Source organism: Sciurus vulgaris, assembly GCF_902686455.1.
Source record: "Sciurus vulgaris genome assembly, chromosome: 10".
In the NCBI taxonomy this organism is placed as follows: domain Eukaryota; kingdom Metazoa; phylum Chordata; class Mammalia; order Rodentia; family Sciuridae; genus Sciurus; species Sciurus vulgaris.
Genome location: NC_136470.1, coordinates 73,889,001 through 73,909,934, shown reverse-complemented (window position 1 = coordinate 73,909,934; position 20,934 = coordinate 73,889,001). Strand labels below are relative to the sequence as shown.

At 40.0% G+C, this 20,934-nt stretch overlaps 1 protein-coding gene across 2 annotated transcripts in view; it reads left to right on the top strand.

Annotated features, from left to right (window-relative positions):
* Window positions 1-15,695, top strand: part of ROPN1 (rhophilin associated tail protein 1) — a 38,155-nt gene extending 22,460 nt beyond the window's left edge. For both annotated transcript variants that reach the window (XM_079155357.1, XM_079155356.1), the window contains 5 exons: window positions 2,004-2,131; window positions 5,301-5,418; window positions 6,728-6,889; window positions 13,025-13,200; window positions 14,042-15,695. In XM_079155357.1, the coding sequence (XP_079011483.1) occupies window positions 2,016-2,131; window positions 5,301-5,418; window positions 6,728-6,889; window positions 13,025-13,200; window positions 14,042-14,108 (639 nt within the window). In that variant the 5' untranslated portion in view covers window positions 2,004-2,015 and the 3' untranslated portion in view covers window positions 14,109-15,695. The remainder of the gene's footprint in view (window positions 1-2,003; window positions 2,132-5,300; window positions 5,419-6,727; window positions 6,890-13,024; window positions 13,201-14,041) is intronic.
* The last annotated feature ends 5,239 nt before the right edge of the window (window positions 15,696-20,934 follow it).

Below are 20,934 nucleotides of genomic sequence, written 5' to 3'. Positions count from 1 at the left end.
AAAATTTGGATTTGCTCCATATTGACCAAGGGTTATCATTGTTATTCTTGTCATTGAAGCTTCTCTAATTAGATTTGTGATGTCTTTTCATTTACATGGGTTTTTGGCAACCTTCAGAATAAAAATTAAATAATTGCACAACAAATAAAAGATCCTATCAAAACACGAGGTCACAGTAAATTGGTGTAGTCACTGTGGAAAACAGTATGGCAGTTCCTCAAAATATTCAAATACAATTACCAAATTATCCAGCAATTCCACTTCTGGGTACAGTCCAAACAGAATTGAAAGCAGAAGTCCAAAAGATATTTGTACACCCCGGTGTTCATAGCAACATTATTACAATAACCAAAAGGTGGCAATAACCCAATGTCCACTGACAGATGAATGAATAAGCAAAAAATGATACATAGAGTGGAATATTCTTCAATCTTAAAAAGAAAGAGAACCCTCACACATGTTATAACACAATACACATAGAGACAGGAGGTAGAATGGTGGTTTCCAGGGGCAGAAGAAGGAAGAATAGGGAGTTATTGTTCAATGGGTACAAAGTTTCCGATGGGATCATGAAAAAACTCAGCAGTATGATGGCGATGGCTGCAGACAGTGTGAGTATATTTAATATCACTGAACTGTCTACTCAGAGTGGCTAAAATGGCAAAAATTTAGCTAGACATTTTATCACAATAAAATAATATATATTATGTATATTTTATATTCGTGTGTGTAGAAATGCATATATACATGCACACAAACATACACAATATAAACAAAATAAGATGCTGCCCTCTTCTAAAATAAATGAATTGAAAATTCACAAGGAACCACTCGTAATAGTAGATTTCAAATTTTATTTCATAAATACAAAACAAAATGCATAATGTAAATACAGGTTTTAAAATATTGAAACAAATATCTAAGCAGTTACCATTCAACTTAAAAGTTAGAATGTTACTATTGAGATAACATCTCTCCTGCCAAGGGTAATTGCCAATTCCAGATTTGCATTTATCATTCTCTTTAATAGTAAAGGTTGTGTGTGTGTAAGAGAGAGAGAGAAAAAGCAAAGTTCTTTAGTTCAGTCATTTGCTTTTTGTGGGCCAGGCCTGGTCTCTTCCTTCCCTGCCCTACATCTCAAAGTTTCAAGTTCTTGTTCTCTACATTTGCCTCAGGTGAGCCCTCGTTTCTCCATTAGGTCACTATTCTGCTTCACTTTATTTGGTGCTTGAAGATTTCTCTCATTCTGTGGCAGCTCAGCAAGACAATTCAAAAAGTATGTTTACTGAGATTTGTCTGGCAATCTAGGTTTGAATGTGGCATTTTTAGGCTGTCCCTTTCTCTAATAAAAACAGAATCATAGAATTATATTTATTTGTGCATAGAATTATATACCATCTGTAGATTTTCATATTCTGCTTCAATTTGTAATTGAACTTTTCATATGAAAATGTTTCTCTCTTAATATTAGAGTAGAAAAGAACATGCAGATAGTAAGAGAGCTGTTTGTCCAATGACTGTTTAATAATTATTTTTATTTAGAAAAACCTAATGCCAAATCATAGAGGATTCACAGAGTAAATTTTGCTACTTTTATCCAGCTAGTAGGAATTGAAGCAACATGGAAAGATGTTTATAACATGCTGTCGAATAAGTAAGGTTTGTGCAACCCCAGATTTCATTTATACAAACACATATACAGTTAGATTGAAACAAAATTGGGAAGAAGACATCCAATATTTTAGGGTGATGTTATTAGGGAATATTTTTGTTTACTTCTGTTGATGAGTACTTTTTAAAGTACTGGGTGATTTTTTTATGTGAAGGAGAGAATAATCTACAACAAAAAACAAGGATTAGTAAACAACTTTCTAGACTGCATCTGTGTTGTGGGGCAGCGGGGCCCCAAAACTGAGACTGTCAGAGGCTGGATGACCTCTAATTCAGGATTACAGACATCTTGCGATTCAAAGATTCCATTTTATTTTCTCTCCTGTGCACAGGTCAAGCAATCAATGCCTCAGACCGATAAGCAAATATGCATCCCGCCAGAGCTGCCAGAATTGCTGAAGCAGTTTACCAAAGCCGCCATCCGGACCCAGCCCCAGGATCTCATCCAATGGGCTGCCGAGTACGTGTTCCTTTCTCACCTCCAGCCTCCTCGGAGAGCAGAAAGGAGGAGAAAGGGTCATGAAAAACTGAGGTTGTCATGGTTGCAGCCAGAGTCCGGACTGATTAGCATAATCTCTGGCTAATTATGCTAGATGTTCAGTGTTCTCATTGTTTTTGATTCTTTAAAATCCACATATAAATACATCGAATGGGGATAGGATGAGGTACCCTCCCCTAAGCGAGCCAGACTGAGTAGCGGGACGCCAAGGCAGTAGGCCAAGTGTCCTCGTGCAAAGAGCAAGAGTTAGATTACTACATTACACTAGCACACGCCCACCCATTCCTACTTCCCGTTTCTCTGTCCCAGTGGATAGAGGGACACGGAATTTCCCAGGCAGGTTAGCCCGCCTTTCCCTGGATGAAACCTGGACCTCGCTCCTGTCTCACCGCTAGATGGCAGGGCACTTGGGGGGAGGCACGAGCTAGCTGGCCGGGTGGAAGGGGTGGCTCTTCCTTTAACGAGACACCTTTCTCCACGACCGTGAAAACTCATACTTGCGTCGGGTTAGAGATAGTTTGTATTTCACCTTTGGGGAAATTACTGTTCCTTTCTTTAAGGTTTCTTTGAATGGATCTGTTCCCTCAACATAAAGATGTCCACACAGTCACGTGGCATTTTGGAGACCGCAACAGATCAGAGTGATGAGGTCAGGCTTGGCTGTAATCAGTGAGCACAGGTGCCCCTTTTCCAAGAGCCCCCAGAGCCTTGCTCAGTCGTTGGAGCTTGCACAATAGCTGCTGGCTTGCGCTGAAGCAGCTTCACACAGAAACTCTCTCAGCTATGAAATTGCTTCTTAGACATACTCGCTTGCTGGAAACTGGGTAACTGCGGCTTGGGGCAAAAGTTGGAAATTCTCCAGACCTCCTGGATCTGGCAATTTTTACTATGATGATTACTTCCTTAGCAGTAATTCAGTGGAAAAAGGGGTGAAGGGAGCCTATGAGGGGGTTCTGTGGTTGGGGGAAGGAGAATGTTCTCAGCCTGAGGGCGAGCAGATGAGGAGGGGGGCCTGTGAACACCTTTCAGAAGGTTTAAAATGTCTTCCAAGAGGGCCTTATTCTTGGGCTGGGCTAGGAGGAGCTTTTAGAAATTGAGGGAAAGTGAGCCAGTGGTGCCATAAAAAGAGACAGAGAGTTGCTTCACCTAGTAGTGAATCCTGCTTAGTTTTACTTTCTAAATTTTATCTGTTACCTCTGTGATTGGCCTTTAGCATCAGAAGACTGAGTTTTTTTCAGTATAGTCAGACAGATTCTGTTTTATACTATACTATAGTTTAACACTCCATTTTCTTGTTCTTTTCGCTACTATAGTATAGTTAGAAAAATGACATTTCTTCATGTTATCTCTGACATTTATGGAAGAAAACATTCCCTATTGTAGACTGCTAGCACCTATATTGTATGATATGCCATAAAGTTCTTAGACATCCATGAAAAATCAGTTTGTACTTTAACTACAATGAAAAAGAGCATGACCTAAGAGCACTCTCCATCCTAGTTAGACATGAAAAGCCTTTATCGGATTGTTTCATGTGATTACAAACTTGTAGCATTTTAGAGGATAAACTCCACACAGTATTTCCAAGACAAAATATGTATTAAATTCCTTGCAAGCAAGAATTTCACTATATATTTGCTGTCAATGAACAAACTACCAGGCATTTCAGCAGGACATACAATTATTTGTCCTGTAGTAGGCATGTGTGACAATACAAATTTACTATGTTTATAACCATAGAATTCTTCACTTTCAAATGAAGCTCAGTAACCCAGAGGACTAATCTATGACTATAGCTTCATTTCCATTTTCTCTATCTACTCAGCTCCACTAAAAAGTCCAAAGATGTTTAAAGAATGCTGAGAATACTAAGTGCAGTTAGTTCTGTACAATAAAGTGTCATGATGTCATTGTCCCTCCATTTGCATCACCCAAGTCTGGTTATAAAGCCTGAGTTTACACCCAACTTCAGTTGTCATGCGGCACCTACACCCATCCCAACAATGACCTGTCTGCAGAGATTTCTCCTGCACATTGTTAGAGGTACCCTTGAAGTATTTCTTCTACCCTTCTTGTTGATATCCTCCAAGAAAGAACTGGAAGGTGCTATTTTAGTTCATGTGGTTTTAGCTCTGAGTGCTCCGTCTTAGACAGGCAATGGTTAACTCTATCATATGGTTTCACCCTAAAATGGGCTGTTACAAAATTTCTATTGTGTTCTTTTCATGCTATCTGGGTCTGGAGAAAATAAAGGGCAGGTGTTATTGATTCAGGCATAGACAGTAACAAGACTTTTGATGGAGACACCCTCTGCCATATAATATCAGCCATCTCATGTCAACTGCTCATCCCCATTTCCTGCAGCAGATAACCTCTTTCCATCCATGCAAAGCCTGAAATAGGACTTAGTCTACTTTCCACATTGTTCCCAAACAAAGTCCACTTCACAAAGAGTGGTGACCAGACATAGTTTTATTGAAATTTTTGAGGGAACAAAGAGAAGGGTTTTGTTTCATATGTATCATGTTAAGCTCAAAACTTTCTTTGGCTTCTCTTCTCTCCTGAGCCTTCCTTAGTCCCCTGCCAGCCTTCTCTGTCTTCCTTGTTGAAGCCCCAGGTCTTACTTCAGCCAGAAATCCTTCCTCACTCACTCCAGGAACAGCTCTATTCCCTCCCCTTTCTCATGCAAGTCACTTTTGTTCTTCCACCCACTGCCTGATACAAACACATACATACACATGTATACATGTATATCTCCTAGGATATATGTCACTCTGTGTGTGTATATGAAACACTAGGAGGAATGGCTTGGGGAAAAACAAAACAAAACCTGACCGAATATGCCCCTGGGAATTGCACAACAAACTTTAGTTGAATAGTCCACATCCTTAGAAACCAAATTTTATTCCCTAAACATTAGTCATTTCTTAAGTGAAAAGCAACACAATCAGTCTTTTCTCATATGCAAATGAACTAAACACAGTGTCTAAACTAAAAGCTTAAAAAATGTTCTTTCATCTACCCCTTTCTTGCAAAAAGAGTTGGGGGAGAGGAAAAGGAAATTCCCGGAGCAGCTAGAGGACACTGGAGTAAGGGACACTCCCCCACCCTGCTAACTTTTTTCTTGCAGTTATTTTGGGTCCATGTCCCGTGGAGAAATACCTCCTGTGAGGGAGCGGTCTGAGCGAGTTGCTTTGTCCAACTGGGCAGAGCTCACACCTGAGCTGTTAAAGATCCTGCATTCTCGGGTAAGAGGCATGCAGGGAAATATTGATGCTTGGTGGGTACAAACAGAGGCCATCAGTTCCTCTGCCAGTCAGCTGTCCACTTAGCACTACCCTAAAGTTCACTAAGCCTTGCCTGAAGGTAAATGTCCCCTTGGGTGAACTGGGATCACCTTGGAATAGGCTGTGGGCTAGGTTGCCTTGGGACCATCACAGATCCCCTTAAGCTGACACAATGTCCAGGGAATCAGTGCAGTGTAGTCCCTTTTCTCCTGAAAAATATGGGTTTGCAGTCACTTGATGGTGTCTCCCAGATGGGTCAACAAGACCATGACATGCGGCCATCACAGTTTAGGGAGGGGCATATTGTAGTTCCCCCATTACCCTGGTGCAAATATAGCCTAGTTTTTAGGGAACCACCCTGACTCTCTCCATAGCCATGTCATCCTAGAAGTTTACTAATGAGTGAACGAGGAGGGACTGGCTTGAGAAAGTGTGGTTTGGCCAATTCTCAAAAAGTATGGATTAGCAGCACTATTCCTTGCACTAAGATCTAGGACAGAGTGGTCTGGGGCAATTCAGGTTTGACTTGACCAATGACCTCAGTCCCAGAGACTTAGCATTTTATTAGAATCAGAAGGCTTGAAAAGGTGTTGAGGCTTCACTGGGGCATCTGTGTTCTTGTCATGTTGTTAGCCAACAGTCAGCCATTCACTCCTGTCCTTTTAACTTCCAAATTCCTTGTGCAGTGAGCATGGCAGAGTTCCCGAGTACCTGAGATCAAGCAACATTAGGAATCCAATCTCAGCCCCTACACATCAACCATGTCCCCTATGTCATTCCTGGGGAAACAAGGGGAGATAAATAGTATCCAATGCAAAGAATTCAATAGAGTCTGGAAGCAAGAGACCCAATGTCTTGTTCTCATTTTACCACATATTAGTGGTCTCAGTCAAGTCTTCTTGCCTCTTGGTTTTGCCTTCGGGCTGTCCTGTCTGTCATGTAGGGACAACCTAGGAATAAAACAAATCAAAAAAGCATCAGATAAAAAATTAAAATGCAATATAAATATCTCTTCTGTAATTCTGACATCTGAAGTTAAAAAATATATATGTACATTAAATTTTATCTTGGCATGCTCTTCATTCTTCATTCTTCTTGCAAAGAGAACTGCCAAAGAGGTTGCTCTGACCTCCCTAACACCTACCCCCCAACCCCACCCCTTTCCATATGCTGGCAGAACTTGGGGACTGACCTGCCAAGACGATGTATTTCAGGACATCTCTCATATTCTCTCTCATCCCTTGTGTTGTATCTGTCCCCTGCCCTGCAGGTTGGTGGCAGGCTGATCATCCATGCAGATGAACTGGCTCAGATGTGGAAGGTATTGAATCTGCCAACAGATCTGTTTAATAGTGTGATGAACGTGGGTCGCTTCACGGAGGAGATCGAGTGGCTGAAGTTCTTAGCCCTTGCTTGCAGCTCTCTTGGAGTTGTAAGTTAATTTTTTTTCCCTTTTGTTCCTTACGGGAAAATCTTTCTCAAGGCTTGGAAGGACAGTCCATCTACACAAGTTGCCCCTCCAGGTTAATGATGAACCTGCTTCTTCTTTCTTCTCCTCCTCTCTGAATTAAGAAATGTATTACTATGTGCATCAGCTGGAAGCAGGAGCTAGGAAGAGGGAGAGAAGAGAATTATCATCAGGCTCTGGAGACAGTTTGGATTATTTGTGAAATTTGATCATTGCCCTCAGATTTATTTGCACCCCACTTTACCCCTTTTGTTTATAATTCCTAGAGATAACCAAGAGCCAGCTGTAGAATAAGACTTGCTCACTTTTGGGTCCCAGACACCTATAAGATATACCAATAGCGACTTTTGAAAAGGGGTGCAGCCTTTTAGAAAATGACTATTAGATAAACATAATTGGATGCAATGATCAGAGATAAGAAAGCAAGCAGAGAGATGAGGCTATTTCTAGAACTACAGTCATGACATCACTGTGCATACAGGATGTTCATACAAATTCATGCCTTTTCCAAATTTGACTTGTTTAGCAACTGGAAAAGTCATTTTCCTGTTTTGAAGCAAAAGATGCAAAAACCAGTTTTTGTACATATTTAAAGCTTGAGTATCTTGTATGTGGACTCACTCTTGATAATAATTGTTATGATAAATGGAAAATGAATCAAAATTATGTTTTTAAAAAATATCCCTTAAATACATACAAGTTTAAGCATTAATGAGGAAATCATCAGCTCAACCTAAACCAAATGGTATGAAAAGGTAGTTTGAATATTCAGCACATCTAAACACGATCTTGTTCTTTCTTCTCCAAGATGCTTGGAACACATATTTGACATTCTGTTTCTGAGCAAATTTAGCAGAAATAATGTTGTCCAACTTTTGGGTTTCCCCTGTGACCTTCATCACAATCATTTCTTTAGAGAGAAGAAAAGGAGAGCCTTCAGGGTTGATTTTTTCCTTTATTGTCCTTTGTAACAACATTATATAACAAATACATTACTATCCTCCAAAGAGGAGAGGAAAACGTAGCAGAGGCAAATGAACTTTCAATCAGGACTGATCTCATTTCTGTGGGAAACAAAACAAAACAAAACAAAAAACCTCAAAAACTAGGCACTTTGTCCCATGTCTGTTATAATCCCAGTGTCCAAGAGACTGAGCCAAGAGGATTGCAAGTTCAAGGACAGCTCAGCAACTTAGTAAGACTCTCAGCAAATAGTGAGATCCTGTCTCCAAAATAATACATTAAAAGGACTGGGGATATAGCTCAGTGGTAAAGTGCATCTGCGTTTAATCCCCAGTAACTTCCCTAGTCCCCCTACAAAACAAAACAAAAAACCAACAACAAAAAAAAAAAACCCAAACAAACAAACACAAAAAACAAGCCTCTAGGATCGGGAGAAATCACAAAAGAGAGAATTCTCACGGGGCTACAAGTTTATTCATACCACATTCAGAGGTGTGTGTGTGTGTGTGTGTGTGTGTGTGTGTGTGTGTGTATTTTTGGTTTTTTATTTTATCTAAAGTTAATTCTGATGACCTTGCTCTCTATCCCACTCACAGAGGGGTAAGTAGATTCCATTCAATCCAGGAGTTTAGTTTGATGCAATAATTGAAACTGCCTACAGGTTAACTGTTCTGTGTCTCAGGTTTTTACCTTACCATTTTCCCTGGAGATTAAGTGTTTAGGGAAAGAGGCGGTCTAGGACCTCAGAGCAGTCAAGTGAAGGGATTCCCACATCCCTGGTCCTTTCCTGCCTTTCCCTAATCACTAACTGCTTGCAGCTTAAGTCTTTGGTGTCTCTCTGATTGGTCAAAGTCTGATGATGCTCTCCTCCCACCCCACCCCCAGGCTCATCTCAGTTGTCACTCCTGCTGGGGCTCCCCCTCACCCAGTAAGTCTCTACCAGGTTGTCTTCATCTGCTTCCTGGCTTCAGTGGTCTATGTCACAGTTTCTTACCACCTTATGAGATGTCCAAGTTATTCCTTGTCTCCATACCTCACAGTAGCCAAGAACAACTTTGGGAAAGTCACACTCCGACCCTCCTTGTGCTTAGCACATTAGGCAGCTATTAGTTTTCCTTTGATAGGCCTGCCTCCCAAATTGGGGTAGGGAAACCATTAAGTGAGCTGTATCTTTCCACTTCCCTTTTAAAACAAAGATGTTGAACTGAATGTTCCATGAAGTTCTCTCATCTCTAGCATTCTGAGATTCTATTCCCCCTTCTCTGCTTCCAGCAAGGCGCTTTTGTGCCTACCTCTGGATAAGAGTGAACCACTCTGATTCTGAGGGATCCTGCGATATCTGACTTTGTCGCACACCATTCCTGTAAAAGAAACACCTAGAGAGGAAGTTGGCTTAGAGTGCCCTGTGAATCCAGGAACCAGTACTATTAAACCATTTGTATCATGTTGGACCATTTCTGGAAATTTAAATGTGAACTTAGTCAGTGCTATGGTCTGATAATTTGCATCCCCCCCACCAAATTCATATGTTGAAACCAAACCCTCAAGGTATGGGTATTAGGGGGTGTGGAGCCTCTGGGAAGGGATTAGTGCCTCATAAAGAAGCTTGAGGGGTCTTTTTCCCCCTTCCTCCATGTGAAGACACAATGAGAAGCCACCATCATGAGGAATGGGTCCTTTCCAACCCCCAAATCTGCTGGCATCTTGGGCTTGGACTTCCCAGCTTCCAGAACTGTGAGCAATTAATTTCTATTGTTTATAAATTACTCAGTCTAAGATATTGTGTTATAGCAGCCCAGACTAAGTCAGAATGTCACCATCCAGTGGAGCCCTTGTATCTAGTTAATCCACCTATCGGTCCTTAGAGTCAAGCCAGGAATTCCTCCCTGTTCTACAATCTAGTTTTGATCTCTGCAACATCTAGAGAAGCAGTTTGCTCCTAATGGAACAGCCTAAAGGCAGGAACTTTTACTCCACTGGGGAACAGGGATACTGACTCCGGTCTGGAGCTCTCTGGACCTAACATTCATGGTTCCAAAAGCTTCAGCATGCAGACCCATGTCCCTCTTCCTTTCATCACTCCTTCCTCCAGGCTGGCCCATGCCACCTCCTGCTCCACAGAGACTGATTATCAACAGGAATAGGTCATGCAGAGAGTAGAAAGTCATGTTCACTTGGAGGAATGACTTTTAGATTATTAGCAAATAATTCACTTTTTGAGCCTTTTCTCTGAATTTGAAAATGAGGCTTGTAAGATGCTTAAGGCCATCTCTATGAAATGGATTCCCATCCCACGGAGAAGTCTTATGAAAGAGAATGAAGATCTCTGCTTACTTCACATTTGTTTGAATTTATCAAAAGGCTATAGTCCAAAGAGTTCTTTATCCATTCAATAAATCTTTTAAAATCTTTTAAAAATTTTATGAAAGCATTAGATTTTAAAGGTTTGTTGTTTGAATGATCAATAAATGATGGCATTTGGGTTTGGGAACACCCACTGTATTTTAGTTTTCAAGGGCTGCCATAACAAAGTACCTCAGACTGGGTGGCATAGACAAGAAAAATTTATCGTCTCACAGTTCTGGCAGCAGAAGTTTTAAGAGCAAGGTGTCAGCAGGGTTGGTTTCTTCCAAGGGACCTCTCTTTGCCTTATAAAAAGCCATCATTGACCAGTATAACTCCACATCATGTACAACCAGAAGAATGGGAAGTTATACTCCATCTGTGGATAATATGTCAAAATACATTCTACTGTCATGTATAACTGATAAGAACAAATAAAAATATTTATAGCTATATAAAAAAAGCCATCATTGCCCTGTGTCCCTCTGACTTCACATGTCTAGGGCCTTACTCTGTGTCCTAATTCCCTTTTCTTAAAAATGCACCAGACACACTGGATTAAAGACCACCTAAGGACTTCATTTTAACTTCTTTATTTTAAAGTCCTATGTTGAAATATAATCACATTCTCAGGTTCTGGGGTTTATGGATTCAACACGTGAGCAGGCGGGCATACAGTTCAGCCCATAACAGCACCTCAACAAAGAGGATGACAGAACAAAGGACGTGGGGGTGCAGACAGAAGTTGAGAGAATGAGCTGTGGATAAAAATTACACAGTTCAGGACCAGGTGTGATGACACACACCTATAATTCCAGTGACTCAGGAGTCTGAGGCAAGAGGCCAAGTCTCAAGTTCGAGGCCAGCCTCTGCAACTTAGTGAGACTCTTAGCAACTTAGTAAGACTCTGTCTTGAAATAAAAAATAAAAAGGGTTAAAGATGTAGTTCAGTGGTTGAGTACCAATTCAATCCTCAGGACCACAAAAAAAAAAAAAAAAAAAAAAAAAATTAAAAAGAAAAGGAAGAAAAAGAAAAGAAAAGAAAGAAGAAAGAAAAAAAATTCAGTTTGCATACATTATACTTGCAAATCTACCCCAAACCATTGTCATGCTAAGCTCATCTCACAGTCATGGAGTCCCATCCTCACTGACAGCCTCATGTATGCCTGCCCTCCTATCCCCTCTAAATTAGGTGGAAATGCCTGGAATGATGCCTCATCCTGGGCTTCATGATGCTAAGACCTCCAGAGGCAGGACAGAGCAAATGAAAACAGCCTGCTGCAAACCCAGAATTTCTTTGACATCATGCTTACTTTAAAATTATTACACAGTAAAGATTCTATTTCATAAAATATCAATGTTTGTTAAATGGAAATAAATGATATTTAAATATTGACTCAATTAAAATTAATAAGTTAATGCAAATAACATTTGAATTCACTGCTGTCAAGTAAAACTGTCACTCCAGGAGGATGGGCCAAGTTTCTTCACATCCTCACATGCCTTCTGACATACAGACTTACACCCCTGAGTAATACACACCACCACAAAAGAAGTGCCATCTAGACATTCTTTATGTTCAGGCAGAGGGTGGGAACAGAACTGTAAGCATCGACTGCAAGGAAGAGCAATTCTCCACTGGTCATGCATGTGGGAGACACAGCAGCTACTTGTTCTTCAGTCAGTCACCCCTAGTTCACCACTCCAGGCTGATTTTTCACTGGTACCCAGAGGGTGTGTAAGGCAAATGTGCACCATCACTCTCAGTAAACCACCAACCTATATATGCTGCCCCATCTTTGCTAATTCGGAGCTCAACAGTCTTTTCTTTGAATCACCCCTTTCCTTTGCCCCATCATTTCACAACTCTCTCACTTGTGAAATTTATGCAAAGGCTACATTTATTTAAAGATGTAGGATCAGTTCTGAACATGATCCTCTTAAAAATTTTTTTTGTAGTTGTAAATGGACAGAATGCCTTTATTTCATTTTTTTATTTTTATATGGTGCTAAGGATCAAACCCAGCACCTCACACGTGCTAGGCTAGGGCTCTACCAGTGCGCCATAACCCCAGCCCCATGGACATGTTCCTTTAATGTTCAAGTTTCATTGTGAGGTGTGATTGTTTTGGTAGAAACCCTTCTATTAAAACTGGCACTCATCATCTGCTAATTTCCCTCCAGTGACACCAGAGTTAGTTTTATATAGTATAAATGATTCTACTTAGATCTGCTTGTTTAGAAAAATTGTTTTATCTTGATGCTCAGTACTATTTTCCCAGTATCTAGACCTCCTGTCTTCCCAGGAATATTGCCATTTTCTTACATTCTTCTCCCCGATTTCAACATTCACTAATAATAATAATTATAATTATTAGTGAATATTAGTGAACCACATAATTCACTAGACCTACAATAGGTTGAAAGAATTACCTCAACACTTTAGAAATAAACTGGAAAGAAATAAGTAATTCTAATTTCATAGCATGTGAAATCAATGACCCCACCTTTAATAAGGAATTGGCCAATTAAAGTCAAAAATACCTACGAGTTTCTAGCTGCTTATAAATTTAATTCCTTGAGTAACCCTCTAACAAAGAAAGAAAAAAGATACCCATTCAATATTCAATGTTTTTAGAATGAATTAAGTGCCATTAGAGGGTAAAAATGTTAAACTTTCTAGAATCTTAAATCATAGTCACTTTATTTTATAAGAGCAATATTTTTGTTTTCTACCTAAATTGATCTCAGGACTCTAGAGTGACTTTCTCATTGTATCTTATGGTTTTATAGACCATTGCCAAAACTCTCAAGATAGTGTGTGAAGTTTTGTCCAGTGACCATGACGGTGGACCTCCCCGGATACCTTTCAGCACCTTCCAGTTTCTCTACACATATATTGCTGAAGTGGATGGAGAGATCTCTGCATCCCACGTCAGCAGAATGCTAAACTACATTGAACAGGAAGTGTAAGTAAACCTTTACCAATTGGGGGTGAAGGATACTGAGAAAAAATTAAAAATCTAGTAGGCCAAGTTATAGTGGTCCCTGGCTTACCATGGCTTGACCTATGATTTTTAAAAATTTTATGATAGTATGAAAGTGTCACCCATTCAATAGAAACTAAACTTTAAATTTTGAATTTTAACCTTTCCCCTGGCTGGCAATATGCCGTTCAATGCTCCCTCACAATGCAGGAGGTGGCAGCAGTTAGTTTGTGATCATGAGGGGAAGCAACCTATATTCCATAGTGTACTGTGGTGCTGGGCATAATGTTCAGTAGGTTAGGTGTATTTAAATGCATTCTCAACTTGTGATATTTTCAACTTATGGGTTTATTGGAATGTAACCCAATCATAGTTCAAGGAGCATATGTGTATTATACTGTTTGGGGAACATAGAAATATTGTGAGACACATAAAATAGGGACCTAAAAGAGATAAGGAAGGGAAAAGAAAAGAACGATGTAGGGACAATGATTCTTGTAGTGCTGACACCAGCAGCAGAGGCAGTAGCACCTGGGAACATGCAGAATTCCAGGATGCACCCTGGGCCTCCTGAATCAGAAACTCTAGGGGTGGGGCCCAGGAATATGTGTCTTAGCAAGTCCTCCAGGTGCCTCTGATGCTGCTCAGGCTTGACAGGAGGAGGGGGGAGGGGAAGGGAGGGGTAGGAGGATTAAATGAAAGAGAGGTGATGGATGGACCAGAGCAGTGCAGAACTGATGGAGTGAGAGAGTTGTTTCTAGGTTATCTTTTTAAAGGTTAATTGTTAAACAAACTAACCACAGATATCTATTTTTCCAAACAGAATTGGTCCTGATGGTTTAATCAAGGTGAATGACTTTACCCAAAATCCCAGGGTTCGGCTGGAGTAAAAAAACAGTTTTGGCAATTTTAAAGGAAGATACAGAGATGATTGTACTTCACAATGGCTTAACCCCTTATACCATCCTAAGTCCATTTTCTTGTGCAACTGGTACACACAAATAAACAATTAGGCAAACGTATAAAATCAGAACTGTGTGGAATGAAGATGTAAACTCGTCAGAAGGAGACGTGGTATCAGATTAGTATTCTTCCCACATGGACACTGAGTGAAAATAGCTATTGATGTGTGGATAGAAAACACATCCCTAGTCAAAGCTAGACTTAGATTTTGAAAGGTAGAATGCTAACCAGAGATGGTTCTGATGTTTTGTGATTGCTAGATGGAATTTAGATGAGTGTCTTTTACATGGTTAATCATTTTTACCAGCAGCATTTACTGGTCTTGTGCTAGTCATTCACTGATTCACTTACTTATCAATATTTATGGAGGTTATCCATGTGTCAGGAATAGGGTTTTTACGTAAAATACAGGATTCCCAGTTGAATTTGAATTTCTGATAAATAATACATTTTCTTGTGGTTGGTTGGTTTTGCTAAAACTGGCAGCCCTAGCCAGGAATTCTGCTGGCTTCTGGATATGTACAAATAAATCATATCTGATTTCTGCCCTCAAGGAGCTCACAATCTAACACTAAGACATAAATCATTTTAATGCAAGTGGCCCTGAGAAGTACTAAGAGAATGTTCCAGATATCAGTATTAAAGTATCAATGTCAACTGATTTTTCTGAAACATTACACATGTAAAGGGACATTCTAGGGGAAATCCCCTGCATAAATACAAGATCCCCTGACAAGGTCTTAAAGGGTTTTCTTTCTTGAAGGCAGCAGATGAAATGAACGTGATTATTGTTCTTAGCGCCAGGTATACCAAGGTCTGAGTAGGTCCCGTCTACTTGTAATACTACTTCCTTTTAAAAGCTCTTGCTCAAGGCTGGGGTGCTAGCTCAGTGGCAGAGTGCTTGCCTAGCATGTGGGAGGCACTGAGTTTGATCCTCAGCACTGCATAATATAAGTAAATCAAATAAAGTTATTGTGTTCATCTACAACTAAAAATATTTTTTAAAAAGTTGTTGCTCAAAAATCACATTAGGTTGCATACATATATCTCTGTACATAAACTGGAGAGAAATTTGACTACTTAGTGTCTAAGATAAGAGGAGAATGTGATGGGAAGTCATTATGGGCCTTGAGTTCTACCTAGAAGTGAAACAAAGGGGCTGAAACATTCTTCTCCCACAGTCAATGGGCTGCACCCGCAAAAGGTAGACAACAAGAAATCCTGCCTGCTGTCGGACTTCCTAGCCAATGTGGCCCATCATTTCTACACACTCTGGCACCGAAGGCTGTTTGAAAGGCTGAAGTTTTGCAGGTGAAATCTGACACTGTAATTCACTGGGACTAGAGAATGAATGTAATCCATTAATCTGTTTCCTGGTGTGTCTTAGTTTGTCTTTCACTGTGAACAAAGCATTAAAATAGTCTTGTCCTGGAGTTGGGAGGGATGGGGAGCAGAGGGGGGAACCCTAGTCTGGAAGATTCTAAAATAACCATATTAAATTAATAAACATAACAGAAGCAAAAAGGTCCTTTGTCCATTTTGGAAATCAAATTGAAATCAGAAACTCAGTCTCTGTAGCCCTAAGCATAATTCCTCAAGAGTGAGGCCAATGAAATTTCAGCCATTGAAGGTATATTGGACATAGCTATGAATTTATTGATAGCTCTGCAGCCATCAGTTGCAACTAAGCTCAATTGGAAACACCATTGTTGCTCTGCCCATGGCTCCTCTAAGCCAATACTTGGTGTGTACCATTTTCCTCACTGTGTCAACATTTCCTCTAAGCTATTGATGTTGCTCAGTCACAGGGGCTTGCCAGAAATGGCCTCCACAGCACATCCATCAAACCAACCTGCTTCAGCAGTCACCGCAGGAGTAGAAAGGGGCTTTGTCCTCCACTGGGGTTATGCCATTTTAATGACATTATAAATGTTATATTAATGATAACAGCATTTATTAAGCACTTACTATATGTAAGCCACCATATACACACCTTCCCAAAATATTTTTTTACAATCAGACCTTATGAAGTCAGGGCCATTAACCCCATCTTATGGATGAAGAAACAAACTTAGAAATTAAGTTGTTCAGTGTCACTGGTAAGAATTTGAATCCAGGTCCATTTGACTAAAATTTTATTGCCCTGTACATATGCTTATTGTGTCTAGGTCTGGGATTTACTCCATAAAATATCCTGGGACAGGGATTCAAGTACAAATAGTTTGTTTGGGAGGCAATCCCAGGAGTAGTGAAGAGGGAGGAGGAAGAGCAAGGTAAAGATAGGAAAAAAGTCACAAAGGGTGTGTTGCCCAGCTAATTACCCCTGGACTCCAATACTGCTAGGGAACTCTGGGATACAGCACACAAGACATCTCAGAGTTATTCCAATTTTAGGAGTAGGGAAGTTTTTCATCTATCATTGACTAAGGGCTGCTTCCTCACCAAACTCCCATCTGCTATCATCTGAGGACTGCTTCCAGGGGCATTAACTTTCTGCATTTTTTGTTTATCCTTTTGCTGATCCTTTTGCTCCAGAAAAATGACTCTCAGGCACAAAGTCATAGATGTTCACAATAAGCAGCCACCAGGAGCTGTGCATGCTTTACACAGATGTTTTAATAAAAGTTTTAAAAATTTAATCATTATTATTGCTTCTCTTCTTAGGCGCAAGTCCTTGGGGACAGCGGGACAAGTGACTGACATGTGCTGTATTAAAAATCACACTTTATCACAAACCTGGCACACTTTACCAAATGGCTTCTTCCTTATGATAAGATCATTCCAAGGACTCTCTTGATACATGCTGTCAACAGACCCTTGACAGACCATCCACTAACCTTCCTATTGTACCTGACATGAATCCTAGCATGACCCTAGTTAAGCTGTCAAATTGAGATCCTTGGAACAGATGGTGTGTTGTTCTCCTTTAAAAAGAAAAACATTCAGGAAGCAATAAAATCAGAATTTTATAAAGAAAAAGAAGTGGGTTCTTTCCTAAGTTAAGCTATTTTGATTAAAGTGAAGACTGCAGATACATTTAAAGCTTCAGTGGGAAAATGCAAAGATCGTGGCTCAATTCCATTTTCACTATGCTCTATGTCCCACTCTCCTTGATGCTGTTCAAGCAGAGACCTACCATCCTATTTAGCCAACTTCCAGGATCACCAGGGCTATGCAACAGTAGAAGCTGGGCACTCCAGTGTGGGTGGCCAGTTTTAAATTAGAAGAGGAATCTTAATCTGAAATCCTTGGAGCAGCTCCTGAAACACCTCTGATAATATTCATATAAATGTGTTTCAGAAATGTGCACATTTGCATTTTTCTGAGGAAAAAAAATCACAAAACATAAATTTGTATATAACTTCAAAAGGTCCAAACCTTTGGGTTGGAAATAGCTCCAGAAAGTACCAAATGATTTAAAGAGAGGCAACAGAATAGTGTCAGATCTTTCTGAGTAGAACTGAGCTCAGGCCTCCAACATGTGACATCATCCTCAGCCTCTTTTTGAATCTTATATTCTGGCAATAAATCCATGTTTTCAATTTAGGTCTTTAGGTACTTGAAACTTGAGTTGTCTCCTGTTAACCAGAACCTGATCAAACATGGAGACTTTCACACTTCAGAGGTGAGCCAATTGGAAAAATCATTGGTCCAATGTGCTGAGTGACCTGATAGACAAGTAGAGTTAAGCACCCAAGATACCAGAGTGATTAATTCCCCATATCAGGTTCACAGGACTAGTCCTGGACAACCCGAGTCTCAGGTAGCTGTCAGCCTCAATGCACGAAAGCAGTCCAAACAATGGTTGGTTCATTTACTTAAATGATTTAAACAGTTCTACTATGTGCAAGGTGTTGTGCAAAGCATTGGGGACCCTGCACTGAACAAGGTAAAGTCCTTGCTTCCCAAGATTAAATTCTTCTTGGGAAGACAGACATCACACAATTGATTATAACTGTAATTGTGGGAAATGGCATTATTCCATTATAATCTAGGGGCACATGAATTAGTTTGCAAAAGCAGGACAGAGGTGGAAGGAAAGTTTTTCTTGAGGAAGTAATCTGAGGGCAAACTTGGAAGCCTATAGCATGTTAGCACAGATAACAGAAATGTACCCCATACCCCCTCACTAAGCTCCAGACTCATATACCCAGTAGCCGACTCAAGTCTTCTCTTGGATGAGTCCAAGGCACTCCCTAATTCAACATGCCCCCAAATGACTTCCTGGTTTGTGTTTTCCCATAACAAATTGTTTCCATAAACTTCCCTCCTCAATGTGGATCTCCCCCATCACCTCTCTAGGTATAAAATTCAGAAACCAGGGCCAACATGAATACTACCCTTTGCCTTATTTCCCAAATCTACTACCAAATTCTGCTCATTTGAGTTCCTACACCTCTCTTAAATCTGTCCTCTTCATCTTTCCTCACCATTCCCAACCATTTTCCTATGGCCTGCAAGGCCTTTGTATTACATCCAGGCCTCCTATCAGTCTGGTCCTGGCAGAAGACACCCAGATTTTTGAAGATAATGAAAAGGTTTACAGAGCTGTGGCAAGGAAATTACCAAGGGGTGTTGAGGTACCCAGAGACTATCACTCCTTGGACTAAAGGAGTAGGGGATGTTACATCTTATTGGAACCAGGAGGGAACTGGAGCCCAAAGGGCTCCTCTGAGGAGCAAAGAGTCACTGCATCAGCCAATGGTTGAGGGGAGGAATACCCCCATCTCTCCTCCTCCTCTATCTTCTGCTGGTCATTCCTATTGACTAAACAAAACCCGAAGCTACTGGGCAAGTCTGAGTGATGGCATAGGTCAGCCCTTGGGCCAAGAAGGGCAGAGACTTAATGTGGGTAGGAAAACTTACATCCATGTTTGCCTTTCCCCAAAACACCCTCTACACTATAAAGGCCAAGGTAGGAAATATTTTAGGGTGGGGACTATAGGGTCTCTGTTGCAACTACTCAATTCTGCAGAACAAAAGCAGCTATGGATAATACAGAAAAAAATGAGTGTGACAGTTCTAGTAGAGGATGGTCCCCACCTTGTCCAGATTCACACACTGATCTCTGGAAACACACTAACAGACAGCTCAAAATAATGCCTTACTAGACTTTAATCTTTTTTTGGATTGTGAGTTTTGAGATTTTAAACTTGAAGGATTTTGATCTTTCAGGGTGTCAGCATTTGGGATTATGGAGTTTGGGATTCTTTCAGGATTATGATATGCACTGCTTCCAACAAAACTTTAAACCCATGGTTTTCACATAATTTCATGTCCCAAAATATTGTTCTTTATGTATTTTCCTTTCTCTCTCATTTTTTTGAGTGGGGGTAGTGCTGGGGATTGAACCCAGGGACTCTCTGCCACTTAATATCACCAGCCTTTTTATTTGTTTATTTATTTAATTTTTGAGTTAGAATCTTGCTAAGTTGCTGAGGCTGGCTCAAACTTACCACCCTTCTGTGTCAGTCTTCCCAGTTTTTGGGATTACAGGCATGTGCCACTGCACCTGACTTGTTCTTTAGATTTTTTTAAAAAGTCATTTAAAAATATTAAAACCCCTCATAGACTCAATAACAACAACAACAACATGACAGCAGACTAGATTTGGCCAGGGCCATAGTGGAGACTCCAGTTCTACAATGCAGCTGTTCATGCTTATGAAACATCAGTTGGTTCCTGGTGCCCCTGCTGAAACCGTTGGCTATTACACTACATTTAGAATAACAACTCAAATCCTTGACCTATGAGAGTTTCAGAGTCTAACCCTACATACAACTCCATTCTCACTGTCTATATTCAGCTACAAGGGTCTCTTTCAGTCCTTCTTACTCAATACCATGCTGTTTCCGTATACTAAAAATACTGTTCTCTCCCCTTTGCATTGAGTTTAAGATCTCAGCTCACTGCATTATTCATAATAGCAAATAAAAATTCCAAATAGTGAGAAATAATAGAACACGACTCAGTCATTTCATAATTGCAGATTGAGAAAACAATGTTGATTTGTTAAAACATATTACAATAACATGCATCATAATGTACTGTTGTAATATATTCATATGTATATATCCAGGTGGGAAAAGTCTGGAAGGGAACACACCAAAGCATGGGTAGTTGGGTTATGGGTCATATTTTTCCTTTTTCTTATCTATATTTTCTAGAGTAAATATGTATTAAGAAAAATCAAATATTTAAAAAAATCAATTAAGAAAAACACCTAGAGGGCTGGGACTGTAGCTCAGTGGCAGAGCACTTGCCTAGCATGGTGAGGCACTAGGTTCAATCCTTAGCAACGTGAAAAAAGAAATAGGTAATAAACAAATAAATAAAATAATTATAAAAAAGCCACCTGGAATCTAAGATAAATATGTTAAAAACTTATGAGAAGGGCAAGGGTTGTGGCTCAGAGGTAGAGTGCTTGCCTAGCATGTGTGAGGCACTGGGTTTGATTCTCAGGACCACGTATAAATAAATAAAATAAAGGCCCATCGACAACTAAAAAAAAAAAGTTATGAGAGAAATGGGGAAAGAAAGGAGAGGATTTCACTGCATAAACTAATTCAAGTAAGTTTATCAAAGTTTCCTAAAATCCCTCAGTATGAGTATGTAATACATTGAAACAAATATTTTAGTTCCTGGGCTTTATTACTTTTAATACTTTTTAAAATGCAGCTCTTTTTTCTATAAAAAAGGGGGAATCCACTGAGTTACATAATTTCTCCCCAACTTGATTTAAAATATGAAACC